The sequence below is a fragment of the Xiphophorus hellerii genome, chromosome 23, assembly GCF_003331165.1.
Source record: "Xiphophorus hellerii strain 12219 chromosome 23, Xiphophorus_hellerii-4.1, whole genome shotgun sequence".
NCBI classification, from domain to species: domain Eukaryota; kingdom Metazoa; phylum Chordata; class Actinopteri; order Cyprinodontiformes; family Poeciliidae; genus Xiphophorus; species Xiphophorus hellerii.
In genome coordinates, this window is record NC_045694.1 from 25,181,461 (window position 1) to 25,206,509 (window position 25,049).

General features: G+C 43.1%; 2 protein-coding genes across 4 annotated transcripts in view; one reads left to right on the plus strand and one right to left on the minus strand.

Moving 5' to 3' along the window:
* Positions 1–11,799, minus strand: part of LOC116714237 (connector enhancer of kinase suppressor of ras 2) — an 83,555-nt gene extending 71,756 nt beyond the window's left edge. Inside the window, exon 1 of one of the 2 annotated variants that reach the window (XM_032554658.1) lies at positions 11,215–11,799. In XM_032554658.1, coding sequence (XP_032410549.1) covers positions 11,215–11,278 — 64 coding nt within the window. In that variant the 5' untranslated portion in view covers positions 11,279–11,799. The remainder of the gene's footprint in view (positions 1–11,214) is intronic. The other variant, XM_032554659.1, reaches the window with a different exon arrangement.
* A 3,691-nt stretch (positions 11,800–15,490) lies between these two features.
* hdx (highly divergent homeobox) lies at positions 15,491–24,997 on the plus strand. 2 transcript variants are annotated; one of them, XM_032554188.1, is made up of 11 exons: positions 15,491–15,618; positions 16,901–17,062; positions 17,732–17,878; positions 18,056–19,225; positions 19,305–19,361; positions 21,453–21,599; positions 23,054–23,252; positions 23,357–23,436; positions 24,080–24,175; positions 24,307–24,429; positions 24,513–24,997. In XM_032554188.1, exons 2-11 carry the CDS (start codon positions 16,997–16,999, stop codon positions 24,741–24,743), a joined length of 2,316 nt encoding a protein of 771 aa, XP_032410079.1. In that variant the 5' UTR covers positions 15,491–15,618; positions 16,901–16,996; the 3' UTR covers positions 24,744–24,997. The 2 variants fall into 2 exon arrangements, with proteins under 2 accessions (XP_032410079.1, XP_032410080.1); XM_032554189.1 differs by having other exon boundaries at positions 24,083–24,175.
* Positions 24,998–25,049: the final 52 nt, after the last annotated feature.

A 25,049-nucleotide genomic window follows, 5' to 3' on the forward strand; every position in this document is an offset into this window, starting at 1 on the left:
CCCAATCAGAAACACAAGGGTTACCAGGCAACCGGAGCGTAGGAGCCCTCCAAGGAGAGGCAAAGAACCAGCATATGACGGCCCCTCAAGACCCCGCACTGATGCGAGGCGAGAGATCAGGCATGAGGCTGCACTCATACGCAGACTGGAGCCTGAATGAGCCTTCAGCGCACTGAGTGGAGGCTTGTTGGGCAACCGCAGAATGAAATAATAAAATAAAATAAAGTAAAAAGCTGTGTTAGAGAGAACAAGTTTTGTTGTCTGATAACAAAAAAAAAAAAAAAGAATCGAGTTAAAACGGAATATTGTATCGGGAACAGAAAACGACAAAATACAGTACACCCCCCTGACCTCATCTGAGTGGAAATAAATAATTTTTTTTTTTTTTAAAAAGTCACGACGGTCTCTAAAAATATTCCCTAATGTGAAAAATTCATCAGATCATGGCAGGATGTTTGTGCGAGCGCTCGCTTCCTGCTTGTTTTCGGTGAGACCCAGCGAGAGGACAACGGTTACAGAGGGAAGGGAAACGGGGTCGAGTAGAAAAAATGAAATAAAAAGTCAGGGAGTTCAGAGGGATTGTTGGGGTCAAATGATTGTGCTACTGGTCATTTTTGATGGAAAAGGAAATTATTTACATGAAATGTTGAGTTCTTTTAAAGGCTTTTCACCCATCTTCAGAAGAGCTGCTGATAATTGTGGCTGCCACAATAATGTTTGTATCATTACAGACATTATTGCAGTTGAAATAACTGAGGCCAGTATGTACAACCTGTAATTGTTTTGTTTTGTCATTACCAGAACGTTATTACAATCTGCTCCACCGATGACCTGAAAGTATTTAATTTCTGGTGTCTGGTTTATTTGCATATAGAGCCGTCTCACTCAAAAAAGGTCAACTCGTGACGCTTTCCAAATAAGATAAACAAGCGGAATCAAACTCTAATTAAATAGTCCTATTTCGCCCAATTAAAATCCAATTTATTCTAATCCGGGCCATTCATAATCCAATTCAATTTACTTCTGTAAGATTACGTTGTTAATTGTGGCATCGGAAGAAGCTGCCGGACGCAGAAACACAAGTTTTCTTTGTTGTGATTTTATTTATGTTAAATGAGAACATTTCACCAGGAAGCAGGCAGACGTAGCCGCTGAGAGTTTCGTTTGGTTTATTTTCTTATCGGTTATTTTGAACGTCACTCTAATTTGACCTTTTGCTCCTGCATCATAAAGGAGACATATGGGACATCTCCTCCTTGGAGCTGCACTTTCTAAGCTTCTGGAGCTTCTGCCTCACAGAGCAGCCCTCCACTGCGACTCCCCCTGTCAGTTCCTCAAGACTAGACAGCAGCAATTAGCAAACACTTGGTGGAACTGGGAATTTGCTGAGCTCATTATACTGAGCTACTTCTCATTGAGATGCTGGTAAAAACGTTGTTGAGTAACTGAGAGAGGAGCCATGTTGTGATGACTTTCTGAAGGCGGAGTTTCAGAAAGAGAAGGAGCTTCTTAAAGAGACAAATGCCCAAATCCAAGGTGTTAAATTATGATGCAAAATCAACTGAAGGGAACATAGCTACTTGACTGTGCTATAAAATGGCACTACAGTATGTGCCTGGAAAACACATAATACCGCCTCTTTAAGGAATTGTTGGCTAAAAACCAGCTCCAACATTTTTACTGAAAAGTCACCAGCAAGTTAGTTCCGTCTTCTTTTAAGATATCTGCACTGCAGAAACTAGGCCAAAAACACTTGGTAGGATTTTGTGTTTCTGCAGTGTGTGAAGCTCCAGTTCTGGAACGACAGGTGCAACATGAACAGCAACATGTAAACCCACCGCGCGCACACAGGCCCCTCTGTCCGAGCGGCCGGATGGAGAGGGAGCTTTGATGTGATGCCTGCAGCATCTCCCATCCCCTCTCCTCTATCTCTCTGCGGTGGTGTACGTGCGTGTGTGTATCACGGCCACCCCTTCTTCGTTTCCTTCTCTCGTCTTATTCTCTGCTGTTCTTTCATTTCGCTCGGCACCTCCCGGTCCCCTGAATCAGGGTCCCCCGCTCTCTCCGCCTTGGGCCATAAAAGAGGAGCAAAAGCTGATGAGTCTGTGTGTGTGTGGGCGTGTGTGTTGGGGTGTGGGGGTGTTTAAGTGTGTGAACGTGGCCCATTATCCACATGCATATCTGTGTGTATTTGGCCACCTCATCTCGGGACATGTGCCTTGACTCAAACGCAATCAGATCGGGTTTCCATGACCACAGATTCCCCATTTAAACCGGCTGCGTTGTGTCTCTGTGTGTGTGGGTGGGTGTGTGGGGGTGTGCGTGGGGGTGTGTGTGTGCATGCATGCGTGTATTTCAACAAACACGTGCGTTCTCATTGATGTGCATCCGTAACGCAGTGCTTGCGTCTGTAAAATTTTCTTTGGTGCATATGAAAGGGTGAGTGAGGGGGGAGAAGATCCTCAGTGGGCGTGTTTCTGCCATAATAAGGAATATTGTTCAATGTTTAATGCAGCTGAAACTACAGCAGTAAGAGCCAGGGGCGGAGTGGGAAGAGGGAAGAGGAGTGAGTGTGTCGGTGTGTGTGTGTGTGTTTTCCAGCAGGACACAGAATCAAATATGAAGCTAGAGCCACTTTTAAAGAGGGAATCCTTCTTCTAACGTCAAGGAAAGAATGCTAGCAAGAGATACAGCAAGACTCAACGTCCAGTGGCTTTTCTTGGTTGAATGAAGCCCCGGGGAAGCCCCGCCCTTTTCTGGCCTCCAACCCTTTCGTAGAACGCGATCGTCTTCGTAGAACGCCGTTTTTGCTGCGATTGCAGCTGCAAGTCTTTCATCTGGAGTTAAAAAGTTTTGTCCATTTTTCTTTTGGCGAATAGCGAGTTTGCAAAGGAGACCCGTTGTATAATGAGTGTCTGTCCAATTTACAAGCCCTATCAGATTCTCTGTCAGATTTAAGTGTGGACTTTGACTAGACTCATAACTTTTTATAATTAGAAGTGTATTGTATAGATTTTTTTTTTAATTCTTACGATTTCGATTTTTTGTTGCCTGGACACATGCCAGCTAATGCTGTTTGAAAACAGGATTGCCCCTTTTTGTTAAAACTCCGTTTGTCTCTGATGCCCTCATCATGATGTCGCTATCACCACGTTTCACCACTAGGACCTTGTGTTTTGCATAATGCGAAGAGTTATTTTTGTTTGTTTTCCAGATGTCATGCTCTGCAGCTCCCCCAGAGTCACCGCAGATCCTTTCGGATGCTTCTCTGCTTAACGCCGCTCCCTCATTGAAATCGGGTTGTTTGCTTGGGTGGATAAACTAGTTTGTCTTGGTATTTTTGCAATATGTGTAATATGCTCTTTTGGCTGTCAGATGATTATAGCTCAGGATGTCGTTGCATAACCCAGCCTGTGCTAAAGTTCTCCAAATCGCTCTCCCAGGCCCGTTCGGTGTGCTGTATCCAAAACACATTTAACAACCGACCGCTGACTACAGGGGGAAAAAAAACCCCACATCTTTCTCGGACGAGCAGACGAAAGTGTGCACACGCTCTCGGTTATTCGCAAGCCCCTCTCCTCTCTGCAGACTGAAGTGTGACATGTCGCCATTATTTTTAGACCGCTCCGACACATCGACAGGCGCAGACAGGAAGAGAGATTACTGCAGGAAAAGCGACCTGCCTTATTCATGCTCCTGTCAACGTGGTCGAGCGTCAGCAGGCCTCCGACACCCGGCGCCTCGGCGAGCAGCGCGTTTATCTATCTGCGCCGCCGCTGCCCTGGCGAAGATCTGCACGCAACACCACGCGTCGACTGCGTCATCGATTGCACACACAACTCAGAGGCTACACGCCCCCCCTCCCGGTCCACTCCTACCGCACACACACACGCGATCATGTAGGAAACTCCTCTGGTGTGGGCGTTCAGATCATAACAAATGCTGATGAGTCATCTTTCTGCGAGCCCTCACCGGCATTTTGCTGCTGGAGCAGCAGTCCTCCTCTTCCCAGCAGCGGGGGATAGATGTTTAGCTCAGCCTGCTTTGTCTGCATGCCATCCAGCAGTGTCAGGTTTTCTCTGACAGACTACAGATGATCACATCTCTCTGTCTAACATGCTTTTTATATGACAAGAGATTGGCTGTCAAGGTAAAAGAGCTTCTGTCTGCAAAGAGCCACAACTTCTGTTTTTTTTTTGGTTTTGTTTCTGGAGGGGTGGGGAAGGTGCTGGTGAGGGAATACAGTCTGTAGAAGTTTCTGATCACTGTCCAAAAAGCCTAATGTCCAAAATACCTGTTTGGCACATTTTACATGACGCCTTGCGAAAAACTGTTTTCACCAGAGCGGCAAGTTGTACTCGAGTAAGAGTAGCACCACTTCAACGTATTTTTACTCAAGTAAAGGTAAAAAGTAGCCGTCCAAGAAATGACTCAAGAAAGAGCAAAAGAGCATTTGGTAACAAAAAAAAGTCTATTAAAGTCTTGAGTGACTGATCAAAACATCAATCAGTTAATATTTAAAAGTTGCATCATCACATGGACCAAAATGTAAAGTCATGTGGAAATGTTGGTACTTTAAGGATCAAAATTAAAATAATGCAAATAACATCTTTGCAAAAATAATAAAATCAGACAAGTGGAAAAAAAATATTTCAAAATTAACTTGTTACAATATAAAACTGGGGCAGCACAGTGGCGCAGTTGGTAGCACTGTTGCCTTGCAGCGAGAAGGTCCTGGGTTCGATTCCTGGCTGGGGTCTTTCTGCATGGAGTTTGCATGTTCTCCCTGTGCATGGTGGGTTCTCTCGGGGTACTCCGGCTTCCTCCCACAGTCCAAAAACATGACTGTCAGGTTAATTGGTCTCTAAATTCTCCCTAGGTGTGAGTGTGTGTGAATGTTTGTTTGTCCTGTATGTCTCTGTGTTGCCCTGCGACAGACTGGCGACCTGTCCAGGGTGACCCCGCCTCTCGCCCGGAACGTAGCTGGAGATAGACACCAGCAACCCTCCCGACCCCATTAGGGACAAAGGGTGAACAGAAAATGGATGGATGGGACAATATAAAACAGATGAAAGTTCAACAAAAACTGCAGGTGTGTGTCGGCGTCTGGTGAATTTATGGTTAAAACGAGCTTGTTCCTCATTCAGTGAAGTTACTCACAGTGGGTAGAGAATCCACAAATATTACTCAAGTAAAAGTAAAAAGTACAATGTAGTAAAAATACTCCTAAATTACATTTCCCCCCCCCCCCCATGAAAATGTACTTCAGTAAATGTAACTGAGTAAATGCACGGAGTTACTACTCAACTCTGGTTTGAACCCTAATTCATTTTTCTACTTTCTCTCACCACAGTCATTAATTCCAGTGTATTTCTGATGGGATTTTTATGTGATAGATCAATATAGTGGTATATAATTGTGGGGCTGCAGCTCACAATTGTTACAGCAATCGATTGTTATAAAAACAGTAACTTAGTACGAGTAATGGAAGAAAATATTGTGTATTCTTCGGATTCTTCAGATGTTTCATTTAACCGCTTAAATGAAAATGAAAATGCAAAACAAACTAATAACCTGATAAAGAGGATGGCTGTGGAACGTCTGGAGATGATGATGCAAAGAAGGATTCTTCAGAAAATCAAGAAAATTATGGACAACCCTGACCGTCCTCTATGGAAGTAAATATGTGCCATAGTCCTCATCCTTCATGAGACTGTCTTGGGGAAAACAGAGCGTCTTCAGTCAGAGGCTTTTTCAAATTCCCTGTGACACAGACCTCGACAGGAGACCTTTCCTGCCAACAGCCACCGCTGTCTGCAACAACTCTGAAGAATTTGAACTAATATGAGTTACAACATTTAATTTTCCTTGGTGATTTCCGAATTAAAATTTGAGTTCAATTCTCTTTTTCCTAAATAAGAAAATAATTATTTTGCTGCCTAAAATGTCATGACATATCAAAGGATGCATCTGCAGCTAATTAAATACTTCAATAAGCCTCCTCTGCTTCACTTAACATCAGTACAGTGTAGATCTGATCTGCTGATTATTTTTTTCAGTTAACCAATTCACAATGGAATAGAAAAATTTTGCTCAGTAGAAGAAATTTGCAGAATTTGAACCAGGCGAAGCTAAACAAATGCCATTTGGGGAGTTCTGGGTAGAACATATTGACAGACATGACGTTGTTTTTTTTTATCAAAAATGCCAAATGTATATACATTTGTAAAAAAAAATGTTTTATTTAATTACTGCTCTGAAAATGTTAGCATAGCATCCAATTATCAGTTACTAAACAGCTGACGATTCCTTCACTAACCGATTAATCACGATTAGTCTGATTAATTGTTTCACGCCCACAATTGTGAATTGTAATTGTGAAGTAGAAAAATATTTATAATCTGAGAAATGAGAATAGAAAATAGATCAGCGCCCTGAGCCAAAACTTTGTAGAACAACAGTCTGATGCAGTTACAGCTGGCTGTGTTTTAGGGCAAACTCTACAGTTTTCTGTAAAAAAAATCAAGCCTTGCTGCAGATTCTCGGTTGGATTTAGTTTGTGGCGCATGATTGGAAGATTTTAACGCACCAACATGTTTGGATCTAAACCCTTGAGTTTTGGCTCTGGTTGTGTGTCCAGGATGCTGGGATCTTGTATTGCACTTTATCTAGTCCAGAGGACTCCAAAGCTCCATACACTACATGCGGGGGAGGCGTCCTGCCCAAGGACGCAACAACCTTCCCGCCACCTCAGGAGGCCGATTATGACTTTGGAGGAAGGAAAACCTCTCCTCCGACATCAAGCCATCCGCAGCCTCCAACAGGTCTCCTTGCCCTGTAGCTCCATTCGCCTTTTAATGAACTCTGACCAGCTGTCCCACAGCATGCCGTGGTCACCGCGGTGGAGGCGATGGTGCGGTTTTAGCTCAGCACGCTGAGTTTTGGCGTCATCTGCCACATGTTTGATCAGCCCCAGACATAAATCTTGCGTCTTGTGATGACTGACTAATGGTTGTCAGTTTTAACACGTTTCAACCAACCAGCTGTGGAACTCTGCAGCTCCTCCAAAGTTACCGTGGACATTTTGGCTGCTTCTCTGATTAACTATTTCTTTCTCTGGACTCTCAGTGTAGCTGAAGGTTCATATCTTGGTAGGTTTATAGAGTTTTCGTTTTCTGACGATGGTTTGGACAGAGGACTATAAAATACACAAAGGTCAGGATATTGTTTATAACCTGTGCACAAATTTCTCCCAGCTCTTAAAGACGCTGGTTGTTGTCTAATGCTCTCTCTAGAAAAAATAAATAAATAAATAAATGAAAAACCCTCTGACGCATTCACGGAACAGCTGGACTCATACTGAGCTTAAATTACAACACATGTGGACACTCTGCTAATAAGGCGACTTCTGAAGGCAATTGGTTGTGCTGGGTGTAAGTTAGCTGAATCACAATAAAAATGGACGGCCCGGTCTTTAGCTTTGTATTTAAAAAAAATTTAAATGTAGCTTTTTTTCTACTCAATTAGAAAGGAAATTGATAAAGTGACTTTTGTTGTGTTCTTTGCAAGTTCGGTGAATAATTTCAAAAGCAACGACGATTATTTGAGAGTTCTTACTCTGTTTTCTTCTACGGCTCAGCGATTTGAGATCTATGGTTACACCATGCAATCCTCGCAAACCGAGACTTATTACTGCGTAGCAAATGTTAGCTAACACGAGTCCTTTCTGTGTAACGTATTGACCGATTTCTAATAAATGAATGATGCTAATGAAAAGGCTTAACATAAATGTTTAGCTCTCCTGTGTCAAATAAGAAGGGGAAAAAAAATGGCTACAGACTTCAAACGAAGGTCTCCGTGTCACCTCTCTCCAAAACGCAGCGAGACTACTTGGATCAAGATGGCGGCGATGAGGCGATTCCAGCTGAGAGGCCAAAGCTAAAGCCGTGTAAGCGCGCAGATTAATACAGATTAATACTTCCCGTTTACACGAGGGCCAAAGAAACCAGATCTGAACGGAAGTATGCCAGTCACACAGTTCATGAAGGAGATGGGACAGCTGTTGAATAAGAAATAATGAAATGTTGGAGAATCTGAAATCAAAACATGCTTTTTTTAAAAATTTTAAACAATAGATAATTATGAAATACTAGATAAATACTGTTATCTGTTACGTGACCTCATGATAAATCTGTGACCGAATATGAGTTGCAAATCATAAACTAGAATAAAACACATTTGTTGTAATTTGGAAAGTAAGCCTGTTCCTCTCTTCTTATTATTTTTATTTTTATTTATTTTTAAATTTTTTTATTAAAAGTAACATTTCTGCACACAAAATTTCACATACCAGGAGGCTAAGTCCGAATGACTCAAAGCTCAACTTCGCACCGTTGAAAGGCAGCGAAGTGTGACTAGAGCCGGGTTTGGGTCATGTCCGAAAATAAGAACCATTAGTTACGTTGTTTGTCCTCTAGAAGCCCTGTCCCGGTTTTCACAGTATGAATTACACACTCAAGAGAAAACGACCCTCGCCGGATTTAACACGTTCTATCACGTTCAATTTCTTTGCCTGAGCAGCATGCAGGAAGACGAGCTTTCCGAACAAACACTCTGCGCGGAACACAGCGCATAAATTAATAAAGTAATGAATTAATGAATTATTCTCCACACCCAGTTTGTCCCAGTTTTGCTCCTTGTGTGTCTCGCAGAAGTATAGCACTACTGCAACATGTTGTACTGCATAGTAGTGAAGAGGAAGGAAAATTAGAGGTGCTGGGGCAGTGGCGATAAAACAATATCTATAAATTATCGTGAAACTGAAAAATGCCAATAACGTCTGCACAAGTTAGTCTTTAAAATTCAACAGAATTATATTTGCGCATTTTTACAAGATGGCGCAGAGAGTGCAAGCAGGAGCGTGAACTTCATTTGGATTATGTTTTGGTTGTATTTAACCCTATTTGCCTTTTTACGCCGTCCTGCAAACAGTTTCCAACATCAACATATTACGTTGACTTAGAAACTTAAGACTTTTAATTTGAAACTGTATCGCAATAATGATCAGAACTACAGAGGAAGTGGCATGATGATCCTTTTTGCAGTTTCAGCTTTCAGTACATGACTTTCAAGATGTTTTAAACTCTTTCATGCATGAATTATGATCCTTTTGTGTCAGGATTTTTTTTTTTCAAATTTGCTTTGATTTTCTTAAGGCATAAAAAAAAGGTAGGAAACAAATTTGTAAAAGAATTTTTTTTTTTTTTTTAGGTGATCGATTGTAATTTTCATATTGTTATTTGAAAAATACATCAGTAGCGTTGTTCTTTAGGGGTTATCTGATGCAGCAGAAGGAGGGTTAGGGTCCGGTTGGCATGCTTTTTTGTCTGTCAGCCATATTGGATTTAACAAAAATCATTTCTTGCATTTGCAGCTGATGGCCAGTAGTTGATAGTGTATTTTATGACGCATTAGTGTCCACTTCAGTGGTCTGTGTGCCTTTATAACATAAAAATCCACAAGAAGCACAAGAAAAGGGCTTTTAGACAGCTGTCCACTGTAGTGACCACTATGCATGAAAGGGTTAAAATAAGAACATGAAAAAGTGTGTGAATTTGTATTTGACCCCCTTTACAAAACTACTCCTAAATAAAATCCAGACCAACCAATAGCGTTCAGAAGTCATTTTATTTTTTAGTAAACATGGCCATATAAGTCTTTTGAGTGGTTATCAACAGCTTTTCTGAGTCATCAAGGACCTGAAATTTTGTTGGTCTTTTTTTAAAAATAGCTTGATTCTAGATCGATTTAATGAAGAATATCAGTTCCCAAGTCTTGCCACAGATTCTCAATCCCCAGTCTCAAGTTTCGTGCAGCCTCAATCCTTTTTTTTTTTGTGCTGTACAGTATTTAAGCCTTTATTCCTTCCCACCACCAGCTCGACTGTTCCAGCTGAAGCGTCCCGACGGCATGATGCTGCCAAAAAACATGTCTCTAGCACTGGATTTAACTTAGCGGTATCACAATAAGTACATAAATGAATCCCAAAAGAAACACATGAGGTATGTGTGATTTGTAAGTGGAACAATGTGAACAAAAATCCGCCGGAATGCCCCATCGACTGCTTCACCTTCATAAGAAAGACGCATTTACAGTGGAAACATGCAGGAAGTAGCTCACTCTGTGGCTTAAGCATGAACTGAATGAATTGTTTCCACTCTGAGTCATCAATCAACCAGTGATTAAGTCATGCTCTAAAATAAAAGCGTCGCGCCCACCCAGCAACACCACCAGCTTTCTTTCTCTAACGTCGTCTGTCAGCAGCAGGCCTGACACAGCTTTCTTTCTTTCTTTCTTTCTTTCACAGCTCTGTGGAATGGCCAACGTGTGTGAAAGGATCACACACACACACACGCCGCACACGCACACACACACACACACACACACTCGTATGCGCTTCTATTCGATTACTCGTTCGCGCCGATATATGCGAGGCGCGCTGCAAAGAAAGCCAGTGTGCACTGCGCTGTCCGCGGTGCTGAAACTGGCTGCGCGGCGGCCAGCGGAGATGGAGCGCGGTGCGTGAGGAGAACTACATTAACTAGGTGTGTGTGAGTGAGTGAGTGAGTGAGTGAGTGAGTGAGTGAGTGAGTGAGTGAGTGAGTGAGTGAGTGAGTGAGTGAGTGAGTGAGTGAGTGAGTGCGCGCGCGCGTCACACTCTTGCACATAGCCTTCACGGCGCGTGGAGATATGCGCTGGAGGGCATGTGCCAGCGAGTGAAGATGTCACATCTCCTCCTCATTCATTGATGAGCGCCGCCGCCGCCGCCGCCGCCGCCGCTGTATGGTGATGATGATGATGGTGGTGACGATGATGATCGCAGCAGCAGCAGCAGCAGCTCGTGAGGTTCACTGTGAAACAGGAGCTTCCGCTACAACTGCTCACACCTCTTCATCCGCCGTTTAGTGGCTTTTTAAATCATCGGTCACTTGAACCCCCCACGTTACAGTCCCGCAGCAGCTTTGAGCGCGAGGGGAACACTCATGCCCAGATCGTGGCCTCCTCACCAACCTGCACCAACCTGCACCAACCTGCACCAACCTGCACCACCACAACCAGCAGCAGCAGCAGCAGCAGCCGCCGCCGCGTCATCGTCATTCTACAGTATAACCACAAGCAGCGTGGTGCGGCGCAGAGCGTGGCCACCCCGCTTACCTTTCATCCAGTCCAGCACTTGCTTTGGTGTCCATTTACTGATAGGCTCCATAACCAAAGCCATGGTGTCACAGTCTCTCCGAGGTGAGCGGCGCGGGACTGAATGCGGGCGTCATGCAACGACTTGTCGGTCACATCTGGAACGGCTGGATCAGAGGATGGAGGACGAGGAGGAGGAAGGGGGGTAAAAAAAAAAAAAAAAGAAAAGAGAAAAGCCCCTAGCGCGGGTTTATTATCTCCATCGGAGCTCGGCCGCCTGCAGAAACGGTGAACGGGATGCGGTGGTGCAATCCGCACGCGCGCACAAACACGCACGCACACGCTATCTCCCTTCTCTCTCTCACACACACACTCACACACACTCCCTCCCACCTCTGTGGTTCTCTCTCTCTCTCTCTCTCTCTCTCTCTCTCTCTCTCTCTCTCTCTCTCTCTCTCTCGTGCCTTCCCGCCAGCAGCCCCGCGCGCTCTGTGAGAAGTGAATTCGGAGGGGCTGCGCGAGGAGATGGAGCGACCCCTCCCCGCCCCTCTACTCCTCCCGCCCGCCTCGCTGCAGCATCACGAGGGGCACCACGCATAATACGGAATGGTGCAACGCACACCATACAGGGAGGATCTCTCTACCCCCCTCTAACCTCCCCTCTCTCCTCTCTCTCTATCTCACACACACACACACGCCCACGCACACACACGCACCTCCCCCCCCCCCCCCCCCCCACACACACACACAGAGAAGGTGGCTTTATGCAAGCCTGTACTAAATCGTGCCGCTATATCTCACAACTTCTAGCACTATAGCCTCCACCGCAGCTGGTTTTAATTAACGGAGACATGCTAAATGCTAGCAATGTTCCAGCTGGTTGCCATGGCAGCCCCGTTGAGGTAGCAGTTCGTGCCACAGCGCAAGGTGAGGAGGTGTCAGCAGGTCGCTGCTCTCGCTCTCTCTCTCTCTCTCTCTCTGTCTCTCTCTCTCTCTCTCTCTCTCTAATGTGATGATCGGCTTCAGTCGTCAGGCGCCGGAGCGCGAGCTCACCCGAGCTGTGAGGCGCAGCGCCCCCCTGCTGCGGGTTGTGGAAGACAGGTGACGTCATGGCATAAATTCAATAAGAGCAGCGTTCAAAAACAAATAAATGAAGAAATAAAAAAATGTGACTCAATAAATAAATCTTAAACAAGAATGTAACAGTTAGGCTTTATCCGTCCTCGCAGGGTTGCGGCACATTTCTGACTCCAGCACTGCAGGAGCTGGCCGCCATTTATCACAGAGAGACACAGGCGAACACACACACACCCACCCACACACACACGCACACACACACACACACACACACACACACACACACACACACACACACACACACACACACACACACTCTCTCTCTCTGACAAAAGGGCATATAAGTGACCACGAATTTTTATTATTATTATTATTATTATTATTATTAAGCAAATGTGAATGTGTTTTGTTTTGCCATTCATTTTGACTTCTGGAATACGTTTAATTTTTGACTGCTTTTTTTTTCTTCTTTTTTTTTTTGTCTAATGGAGTTTGTTTAGTTAGTTAGTTTAGTTGGTTAGTTTAGTTGGTTAGTTTAGTTGGTTAGTTTTACTCCCCCAAATACAGAAGTTAGTAAGTTACAGCAGTAAGTACGGCCCTTTGTTTTTCACGGAGCCGCCAGAAACATTGTTTCATACTGTCAGTCCCTCTGAAGAGTCCAAATGTTGTTTGTTGACTGATTGAACGTTGATTGTAAAAAAGTACTTACTTTAATGCGTATTTCATCTGTTAGTACGTTTATTTGGCATGGACTTAAAGCAACATATGAACGGAACGTTGTAAAATGATTCATTCCACACATTCCTGTCTGTGTTTCAGCTCTCATGGTGGCGACATGGGGCTTACAGTGAATGCAGTGTGCTTTTGAAGGAATTAAATCTCATGTAAAGCTTCGTCCTTGTTCGCAGCGGAGCGACATTAACCATGCATGAGCAACAAGGGTTTTATTTTTGGCAGTGTTGCGGATGTGAAGTTTGTCATAATTTGTTTATTCTTTGAATTTATTTATTTTTGCTTAATCAACTAGTTGTTTCTTCAGACATTTATTGGGCTTTTTTGAAGTTCTGTTTGGCTGCGCTTGACGGTTACCATAGTAACCGGTAACCCCCTTTTCTGTTGTGACTATGGAATATATTAGAATCAGCTCTTCATCAGCTTTCTTCACAAGTATTATATTTGAACAGATGTTTTATGCAAATTTGATAGTATTCAGTGTTTCACGAGTCATTTTGCTATGTTTTTAACTGTTATCATCATTAATGTTACCCATGTTAGCTGTGTTTAATTTTACAAATGTTTACTGCTCATTGGGACCTGTTCTAAAAAAATATGTATGTTCCTTGTTATTTATATTAAAGATGAGATTAATTATGTGAATTAATTATATGAATTTATGTAAAATAGAAGTTCTTGTGTTGAATACTTTTAATAAATGGTTACAGACGTAGCTTTTATGCGACACACTGGCGACCTGTCCAGGGTGAACCCCACCTCTGGAGATAGGCACCAGCACCCCTCATGACCCCACTGGGGACAAGGGTGTACAGAGAAAATGGATGGATGGATGGACATAGCTTTAATTTTTTTATTTTTTTTATTTGACATCTTCTACTTTCCCCCAGCCCCCATGTTGTCACATTACTACCACAAACTTTAATGGAATCAGATTGGACAAAAATAAAATAATTTTAAAAAAGCGTCTGTGAGTTGCAATTTTCAAGACTTCTCACAGTGTCTCCCTTGGATTTAGGTTTGGACTTTGACTGGGCCGTTCTGAAACAAGAGAATGGTTTAGCGTGCAGATCTAAAAGTTGAGTAACATCAATTTCAGCATCGTCTGACCAGAGAACCTTCACCTAAAGCTTTAAATAATTTTTTTAAAATTGTTTAATATTAAAGTATGTTCTTATTTGTTTCTTTGTCTGTTGAGACAACACAGATTGTACATATTTTATGTGTGTAAAAAATATATAGAATGTATATTTAAGTGCAATGATAACACGGATAAAATCATACTCTGACAATCTTGTTTCGGCCCATGTTTGTTGCGATGGTATAAAAAAAAAAATCACACTTTTTCACAATGTATGTCGCCAACCCAACTTCTGTGCATCTTGAAACATAAAATTGAGAAGATACGGATAAAAATAGACTCCAGAAATCATTTTGACACCGTGTTTTCCTTCTTCTGAATGTAAATACAATACACAGCAAATTCTAAAGTGTTGCTTTTTCAGAGTTTGACTATGCAGAGTAGGGTTTTTTTACACTGTAGTTAAGTAGTAATTCGAGAGCATTTAGAGCTATAGCACACAATGATACAAGTGTCAAAAATCAACTCTTTAAAGCTAGAATTAACTCTGTTTTGGTGATGGATAAACTCTCTTTTCCATGGTACATTGTACTCCATGTGATATAGTTTAGACACTGACAGAGTTTATTTTTATGCTCTGTTAGTCTTGAAAGAGTCAAATGGTATCGGTAAAAGAGTTCATTTATACGCTCAAAGAGTTAGAATTGCAGACTGTTCTGGTGTTATTTTTTTAAATCCAATGTCCAGTGTTCTTTCAATACTGGGCATTTGGACCCAAATGATCACCGAGTTTGGTGTAAACTTTACTCTTAAAGTGTAACATATACACTTCACAATTTGCCGTGTACCATCACCTCCATGACTCTGACAAAAAAAAAAAAAAAAATCAGTCGGCATGTTTTTTATTATTATCATTATTAAGTACAAGCTACAAATCATTTATGTTGCTGAAACTGAATATTTGGAGTCAGAACCTCTCAACATTGGAAACTAAACATAAGAAAAATGACGTTTGTGGTAAAAGGCAGACTGTACCAGGCTAAATATGGGTATAATATGATTGCATGTATATGTAAAAAAATAAAAAAATATATATATATAATTATGGTTTAATGACATGCATCTTTACACATTTGCATTTAGGACATGCAGAGCATCTCCATTCTGCTGCTCCAGCTGGGAATATACTCTCCCTATCCAAAATAACACTAATGTGCTGCATCACTTCAACAAATCCCACTGTGAGGGGGAAACAGGCCATTTCCCACCGCCTGCTTCCGTACTGCGTGACCTCCCCCTCCAGCAACCCGCAGGAAAAAGTCAACGGTGGGCGGGGCCACGGGGCTCAGTTTTCAGCCCTCCCCGGCTGTCACAGCCTTGATTTCGAGCGCTCATTGGCTCCTGTCTGCGCACACGTCACAATCATGATTAGAATTGATGATCGGGACATTCTGATTTCATTGTCTAGCAAAAAGGGGGACCGGGGAAGAAATCTGCTGATTTGGAGCGTCCGTCTGATTTTGACATCAAAAATGGTATGAAAGAAAGTGATTTCACTTTTAAGGGAAGCCCACGGCAAAGAGCTGCTGTTGTTTTGAACCCGCCCAGAGCCGGGGACAGCGAAACGAAGCTCTCCGGGATCGGGAAATCATAGATTTGAAGGAAAACTTTAGCTGCGGCTATCCATTGGGGGAAGCTATGCTAACGCTAGCTTAGCGTGGGCTGGCTCGTGCATGGCGGCTTTGGGCCTGCGTGGCCGCCGCGGCTCTTACCCGGTTTGTTTACTTTCTAGGTCCCGGTCGTGGAGTTTAGTCACGCGCTTCCTGTGTGGTTAGTGTGTTTTTAAAGCCTCTGGCTGACGCGTGGACGGCGGACTCGTTTGACGTGCCCACTATTTGTTTGCTAATTCTCACCGCAGAGATTCCATATTGACTGTAGCCATGCGCAGTCCGTCTGCCAAAATAAACCTGCTGTGTGCTTATTGGTCGCACAACATTCCCGTATTGGACTTGCTGTTTATCAAACCCTCCTTAAAACTGGGCCACTGTTGTCTTCCAGCTCCCTGCGTTTCCGAATGGGTTATACTTCATACTTTATACTTAATAGGTCGGGCTACTTAAAGCTATGTTTCTTTTTTACCGTACAGACATTAAGGCTTCATGAAAAAGTTATAAATGTGGAAATAGATAGGGAATATAGGGAAGCATAATCTCGCATCGAGAAAATGTATAAATATTATTTCATTTGTTCAGAGCGGAAAAGCAATAACACCATGATAATAATGATTTTAAAAAAAACACCGGTGGCACAATTATTGTTGCACAGAACAACCATATGAAATACATTTTACTTGATAAATTAATACTTTTTTTTTTTTTGATTGATTGATTGATCAGAGCGTTTAAGAACTTTAAATTAATATGCAAAGTAATCCAGCGTTTTTTGTAGTTCAAAACACAAACAGCAACTAATTCAATTAAAACGTTACATTGTAATTACAGTAAACAATCAAATATAACTCTTTACGGGTAATAGCAAGTGTAAAGTATGTGGTAAAAATAAGTAATACAATCCAATGAAATGGTTTCATACATGAATAGTAATAGCAATTATTAACTTTGCAAAAAAAGAAAAAGGGAAAAACTCCATTAATTTCTCCTATTTCAGTGCTGATCTTTGAGGATTTCCACACACAAATAAGATAGTGGAAGCTAAGAGTAGACTAGCTCATCACTTTCAACGGCCCGCTACATACTGTACATGCTATTTCTTTTTCACTTGGAATAAAGATTACGTCCGCTTTGCTTTCCTCCTTAGCCATTTTCCACAGAGGTGTGGGAGGCACAGTTCGGCATGATGACTTCAGAGTCGACAGCGGAGATCTAGAAAAATGGAGGTGGTGCTGTGATCTGCATGGCTGCCTCGTTCCCCTGTAGTAGTGATATGGATGCGTGGCCACAGAGGCGTGGCCTGCAGACTGTGAGTATGTCAACGCTAAATATGCATAAAAAAGATGTTTAGTTTTTGTTGCTGTGACATCACTAATACAGTACTTCATCTCTGGGGGGAAATTAATATACAATATAGTTAGACTGATAAAGGATCAGGACAGCAAGCTGGAGCTTTGATGGAATGATCTAAGCATATTGACTTGTGGCCCAGTCAAAGTCCTTATCTGAGTCCAATTGAAAATCTATCACAAGACTTAAAAACTGGGGATCTCAGATGCTTTCTATCTAATCTGACAGAAATAAATTTGGGTAAAAATCCAACAGAAACTAAATAAAAGGAAAAAGATATATTGTTTCCATTTTAACTTTTCACAAAGAAGTGCAACACACACCTCCACTGAGTCAATACTTTCCATTTTCACTACAATTGCTACTGCAAATATTTTGGTAAATATCTGTTGAACTTGAAATAATAGCATTATTTAGGCGGTCACTATTAACGATAGCAAAGTATTCCCCAGTGCTTAGAAATAAAGTAACTGTCATAGCAGAAGATTCTTGCCACCCTCCTATAAAGGCCGGATAGTTCCTTTATCCCCTTATATAAACCTTTGTGAAAAAGATGCTATTGACGAAGTTGATCAGCGGCCGGTTTGTGGTGATCTGAGGGGTTTCCCTCCTTCTGCTTGTCTGTCAGATGAACCTTCGGTCTGTATTCACGGCTGAGCAGCAGAGGATCCTGGAACGCTACTATGAGAACGGGATGACCAACCAGAGCAAGGCCTGCTTCCAGTTGATTCTGCAGTGTGCTCAAGAGGCCAAGTTGGACTTCAGCGTTGTCCGGGTAAGCCGGTAAAAATTCCTTGTGAAAAAGCGGGAATGAAGCAAGACCGCTTGCTTTGTAGGAAACGAGTCTAGTTTGTAGAGTATGTGTGTTTTGCTGATAACCTTCGGTAAAGTCTTGTGCCGATTCCTTGCTGGATCGGGTTCCTGAACGGACCCTACATTTTCTTTCCTGCAGACATGGGTTGGCAACAAACGACGAAAACTGGCCTCCAAGGTCGAGCAGAACGGAAGCGCGTCTCATCCCTTGTCGAGTCACGGAATAGCTGGAGGGTTGCTCTCCGGTCCCGCCCTGGCTGGAAGCGTGCTGTCCAATCACAGCCTAGCGACGGGGGCGCTGCTTCCTGCTGACATAGCCGCTGCCCGAAACATCCAGAACCGCATACACCTCCTCCCTCCATCCTCGTCTTTCCCCGCTCTCTCTTCGGCGTCTTCCTCTCCGTCGTCATCCTCACCCCTCAGCAGCGGAAGCAACAACAACAACAACGACGTAATACTGACTGGGATTTACTCTCTGAACCCCGTACCCCGCTCTCGACCGAGACCTCAAGCCCCCCAGTCTCAGTCGGACTCCGAGATCTCCATCCGCACGTCTTCGTCTCTGATCAACCAAGCTCTGCAGAGCAGGAGCACTTCCACGTCCTCACCCATCCACTCCAAGTTACTGACCCCCTCTCCCACGCTCCCACCCCTGACGTCTGCCTCAGGTTCTTTAGTCTACACTGCAATCAGGAAGGGCACTTTATCCGTTGGGGATGGGGGGATAAGTGCCGGCGCAGGGCTGGTACCCCACAGCTGGACTAGACAATACGGTACCGTGCAAACTCGCCCTTGGTCGTCGTCTTCACAATCCCAATCTCAGCTTCAGCCCAGACCTCACTCCAACCCCCAACCTCAACCGCCTGCGCCGCAAAAGCCTCGAGCCTCCCTCCCGGCCCAGAACGCGGGGCCCTCTTCCGAACAAACGCCTCGCATTCAGCAAGTCTTCACCCTGTCAGAGAAGGGCGACAGAGAGCGCCCGAGGCCCGGCCAAGCGTCCGCTCCAAGAAGCCAGGAGACCTACAGGCCAACGCCTCACCCTCTGGACGCCGGTCACAACTTCTCCATTGCCATGGAAACGGGAAACGAAGAGGACGAGTGGCTGAGGGAGGAGGAGTTGGCCAACATGGCCGCCCAGACGCACATCCACAGGGAGCAGCCGACGGGAGGCGAAGCGTCCGTCGCCAAGGGGAACCGCACTCCTCCCACCACGGGCTCCAGACCAGCGGCGCATCCCGGCAACGCGGCACTTCAGGGCAGCTACTCCCTCACAGTACAGACCTCACTTCCAGGCGAACCCAGCTCACAGGTAAGGACAGGTTTCTGTTTTGGGTATCGTTACTCCTCAAAGGGATTTAATGCGATTAACTTGTGTCTTTTAAACACAGCCCTCACTCGGTGTGTCTGCTGCCCCCTGGGTAATCAACAGCTCCAGAAAGAGAACAGTAAGTATTTGTGATCAACTACTAGAGAGTTCCTAAACAAAGGTTTACGGTCTGTGCCATAACAAAAATAGATAAATCAATCTTTACTATGCTTTAAAAAGGTGCAACTTCTGATGAAAATGATGTCATTACATCAAGCTGCGATTGTGACATATTTTCTTCCAGGACTGTCTTGTGTTTTGCCCAATTCATTTTCCAATATTTTCTGACCACCATGTTTCCATGGGGATGGTGTGTTTTGTTTTTCCCTCTGTAAAACATTTCGAAAACCATCTGCACAGCTCTATGTTGGCCTCTCAATTAAAATTCCTGACAGTAATGCGACAAAAAGTGAAAAAAAAATTATACAAAAACAGCTATTGGAACAACTTTCTTGAAATAATCTCTTTTTTTTTTTTTTTTTTACTAACTTGACCACTAGAACGGTTTTACCTCATGTTTTTAGACGGTGGCTCAGTTTATAAAAAGCAGCCACATCTGACGCCGTGGGTTGTTGCCACATTCCTCCATTTCAGTCTCATCTTTCCACAGGACGTTACTCCGAATATCTTGTGGTTTGTTCAGATGCAACTTTGGAAGCCCCGAATCTGTCGGCCGTATTGTTTTTAGAGAGAGGAGGCCTTCGTTTTGCAACCGTTTTCTAATAAATCAAACGTGTTCAGTCTTTATGTTCTTACTGTAGAGAGCGGAAAGAGGCTCCCTCAGTCTGACCTCTTCCAGCAGATGGTCCTTATTTTTTTATTTATTATTTTCTCCGCTGTGGAACCCAGATTGTACATCGCTTTAAGCCTTCCTGCCTTCCTGCAGTAGTGGGCAGCAATGCTTGCTTTTATCAGAACAATCGGGTCATTTCTCTTGCACTTAGGTGACACCTGAGCGCTACAGGCATTGCAATTTTTCATCTTTTGTTTTAGAAGTTCAAACATTTACTGAGGAGTGGCTACTGAAGTGTCTAAAAATGTTTGTTTTTGTTTTTTTTTTTTTAAGTTTTAAGGAAATTAGATGGTTAAAGGGGAGTAAAAAGTACTTTTGTTTGTATTATAATATGTAGACACCATTTTGAGGCCATTCAACTGGGTTTTCTTATTTTGTTCCCTCGTGTGAGAAAGAAGGTTTTCTACAAATGTTAACATTTACTGAAGAACTTTAGATAAGTGTCTTTAGTCAGAAGCTTCCTCAGATTAGTTGTAATACAGACTGCAACAGGAGAGCCATCAGCATCTACAACAACTCTTTTTTTTTTAAAGAACCTTGAATAAAATGAGTCAACATTTAATTTCCCTCTGGAATCCATAAAGTATTTTTGAATGGAATTAAAATGAATGTCCAAATATATTGTAATTTTTCAAAACTGTATTTTCAATTTTCTTAAAGTTTTTTTATTACCTTCTGGACATTTGAGTGCAAAATATTGGCATTGAACTACTTAAATACTAACTGTGTCGCAGCATTATTATCTGTAGATTCCACAATTTGTAAAATTGGACATTACTGGAAAACGCCTGTCATTTTTATTGTGCTATTTGGCCATTATGGCTTTTTTAAATTTTACTGCAATCTGAACTTCAATTAATTAGCACTTTCTCAAAATCCATACCTCTTAGAGTTGAAAGGACTAAAGCGGATATGTTAAAACACATTGGTAGCTTTATTTTATTGAGAAATGTAAAACAAATATTAAAGTTTCTACCTTTTGTTTGATGTTTTAACCATGACTAGAATAAGAACTATACCTTAGAGAAGTCTTGTAAGGCAATTCTATTTTAATTTTGAAAGACTGCATTCATGTCTGCAAGTCAAAAACCAAACGATTGATGACTCAAATGCTAAAATTAAGTAGAATACTCGTATGCCTTTTAAATATAAATAAATGTAAAAATCCACTTCATTTATTGAGCGTTATAACATTTAGCTCCTTTTGGGAACTGTAAGACCCCCCAGAATCTTGAAATCCAAACATTTCTCCTTGTTTAATTATATTTTTCCCCACACTATACCACTACAACAATTTCAATACTTTTTCTAGACCTTTCAAAGCTGCACCAGAACCCCTTTACCGGTCCGATTCCCGTCTGCTTGTCGCCCCCGCAGCTGCAGGATCGGACCCAGTTCAGCGACGGCGACCTCGTCCAGCTGAAGCGCTACTGGGACCGAGGCATGACCAGTCTGGGCTCGGTGTGCAGAGAGAAGATCGCCGCCGCAGCCAACCAGCTCAACGTAGACACTGAAATCGTCAAGGTAAAGCTCTTCGTCGAAGGGTTAGCCTTGAAGAGCTGCGTACGTTTCAGCTCCGGGGATTCCTGACCGTCTGCACCGTTAGTTTGGATGTGAGGCGTCAACATGGTGGTCAGTCATTCCTCTCGCGACTTTCCCCTCCAGCTGTGTCTGTACCGGAAACGGTCGCCCGGAGTCAGAGAAGGCCGAGCTGCGTCGTATCGGAAACACATTTCAGACATGAACTGATTCCACACAACTGATTTCACTGTTGTTGTTTTTTTATTTAGCTTTGGCTCTAAAGTCCAGCTAGAGATGAATGTGAATGTACCAGGCGGAACCAGAGGGACGTCTGTGGATTCTCCTGAGCGCCATCACAAAATTGGGACAAGCAGCTTTTCTGGGTCACAAACGTTTTTAACTTGTTTACACAAAGTTGTTTAAAAGTCATGCAGTGATATATATCGGGGCCAATGTAGGAATGCTTTTAGGCTAAAGATAGTCAGTCTGGATTGGTTCAGACATGCACACACCCACACGCACACACACACACACACTTTCAGCCCTGTGCCTTCTCACTCACAAGGATGTTTGGTGCCAGAAAGGAAAAATGGTCTTCAGGGAGAACAGGAAGTCTGAGCATTTAGTAACTTTTCTGGTTGGGATGGTTGAAACGATTCTAATCGATGTGAGAGGAGGACAGTTAGCAAAGTTCCTGTGCAGTCAAAGGTTTGACGTTTACTTTAAGTTGTGTTCAGATTTGGGTCAGTTGGAAAAAGGAAATGGACTGTGGGGAAAGACTTTCTTTCTGTCTCTTTTGTGTTTTGTTTTGTTTCTTTCCTCCATTTTCAGTATTTTTGTTCTCTGTTTCTTTCCTCTATTCCATCCTTTTTTTCTTTTACTTCAGTGTTTGCTTCTCTTTTTCTTTCGATGTTTCTTTACTTCATTTTTCTCTGTTTTGTTTGTTTCTTCTTTCATCTATTCTTTCCTTTTATTGTTTCTTTCCTTCATCCATTTTACTTTTTTGTGATTCTTCTTTCTTCCCTCCCTTGTTTCTGTCCTCTATTCTTTTCTGTTTTCGTTCCTTTCTTATCCCTTCATTTTTACCTCTTTGGTTCTTTTTCTTTCCTCTATTGTTTCTTTCTTTCATTTTTGTTTTTATCTTCCTCTTTCTTGCTTTCCTTCTGTTTTTTGTTTGTTTTTCTTTCTGTCTTTCTCCCATACTTTTTTTGGGGTTTTCTTTCCCCCCTTATTTCCTTTCTTCTTTTCACGACTGAACTGTTTTGTTTACATTTTTGAAACAGGCTAAATTCTGAAAGCCAGATTCTGGTACAAATTTGGAGGAACCTCAACTTCCCTCTCAGCCGTTTTTTTTTTTTGACCGGATAACGTTTTTTTTTTTCTATATTTATTGGTCTGAACATTCCTTCAGTCGTTTCTGTCTACATGTCGCCTCCTGCGTAAATCTCTTCATGCAGACGTGGATCAGCAACAGACGGAGGAAGTACCGCCTGATGGGGATCGAAATCCCGCCCCCTAAAGGCGGGCCCGCCGTGTTCACCAACCCGTCTCCAGGAAGCCAGTCCCCGGCGGCCGCCAGCCCCGACGAGGATCACCTCAGAACACCCGAACTCCCGGATGACCTGACCGACGGCGGCTCGGTCTGCATGTCTGAAGGTGGGGCCTGCTGGCTCATTTGCACGCATGAACTCGTGGGTTTTATTTTTTTATTTTTTTTTTGTACAAACTCCTTAAATTTCGCTTTGTGTTCTCAAACACAGACGGGACTGTCGATTCACACAACAGAGACGGAGACGATGAAAGTTACACATCCACTGCTGCTCCGCTGGCCAATAATGTGGTACTTCATCAGTCACCTGACACTGAAGTAGAAAGTTGCAGTTTGCACTTTACCAAAGAACGTGGGATGGGGGAGTAATCGCACATTTTATTGGATTGGTCGAAACACAAAACTTTACATGAGATTGAACGACCAAAGCATCAGTGCCTCAGCAGATATTCACTCTCCTCAAACTTTTTCACGTTTTATTACGTCACAATCACAAACTTCGGTGTTCTTTATTGAGACTGCATGGGACCAATCAACACAAGCGGAGAAGAGGATACATTAGAGTTTTCACATTGTTTTTAAGTCAGAAAAAGCACATCTGCTGAACCGTTGGCCGTTCTTCTTCGCAAAACAAACACGAGCTCCGATTGACGCTTACAGAGTATGTCTGTAAGCATAAAGTTTTCAGGTCTCAACAGAGTCTCTGCTGGACTTTGTTTAAGCCACTCTAACACATGACCAATCTGACACAGAAAACCAGAGCCGAATTGACTTAAAGTGTTTCTTTTAAACACAGACATAAATGTACTGAGTTACAAATTTACTTGATAAATCTGTACCAGTATTGCACACCAATAGCTTCATAAGTTTGGTCAAACATGCACAGGTACGTCTTCTGTGAAGGGTCAATTTATCCGATCTGTGTGTTTGGCAGAAGATCGAAGTAATCGATGAGGATGAAGAAGCTGATGAAGATGGCGACTTGATGGTGTCAGACCTCGAGCAAATGCAGAACCTGCTGGAATTTAAGGTGAAAACAGTCTCACACCGACCGAACGAGAGGCTCTGCATGTTTGTGTGGTTCAATAAAAAAAAAAAAAAACTGATTTAAAAGAACTGTAATATTATCTGTTCGTTTATGGAACCCTTCTTCTTTTTCAGCACGAGGAAGTGCAGTTCCTAGAGAACGAGCTAGAGAACCAAAAACAGAAATATCAGGAGCTCGCTAACTTCACAGAGAGCCTGCTCAGCGCTGTGAGGGACAACGACCTGGAGAGACAGAAGGTGCATTTCGAAATGTTCAACTTCGAAAAGTAACTAAATCCGTTCGACATTTCCAACCTGACGCCTGATGGATGTGTGCTTAGGAACTTTTGGCCAGTCTACCTCAGACTTCAGACCAGGACTGGGACGCGACGGCGGAGAGAAACGCCCAGACGGATCCGACGCCCGACCACAGAACCCGGGCGGATGGCTCGGCTCAGGCTGGTGAAAAACTCCCGCCGGTCGACGCAAACCAAGACCGCTCGGCCACCGAAGTCACCGAGCCCTCTGCATCAGAGGAGCCGCCGCACGAAGAAGGGACAGAACTGAAGTGACTCTCTGCACTCGTACTAACGGTTAGCACTCCACTCAGAGACAGGTTGTACCCCAGAGACAGAGAGAGAGGCGGGCGTAGTCTGACGGCTAGTGGTAAACTCCATGCACAGTGCCTGTGGGCTGATGCTTCACTATGACTGTTGGGCTGAAAGATGCCTTTTTTATTTGTATTTTATTTTATTTTTTTAACTGCATATCATTCGCCTTGCTCTGGCCCAGTCTGGAGAGAACAATAAATGACCTCTAACCTAAATGTGTTGGCCCTCTTTTCTTATGTCAACCCGGAAACAATATCAGTGATATTA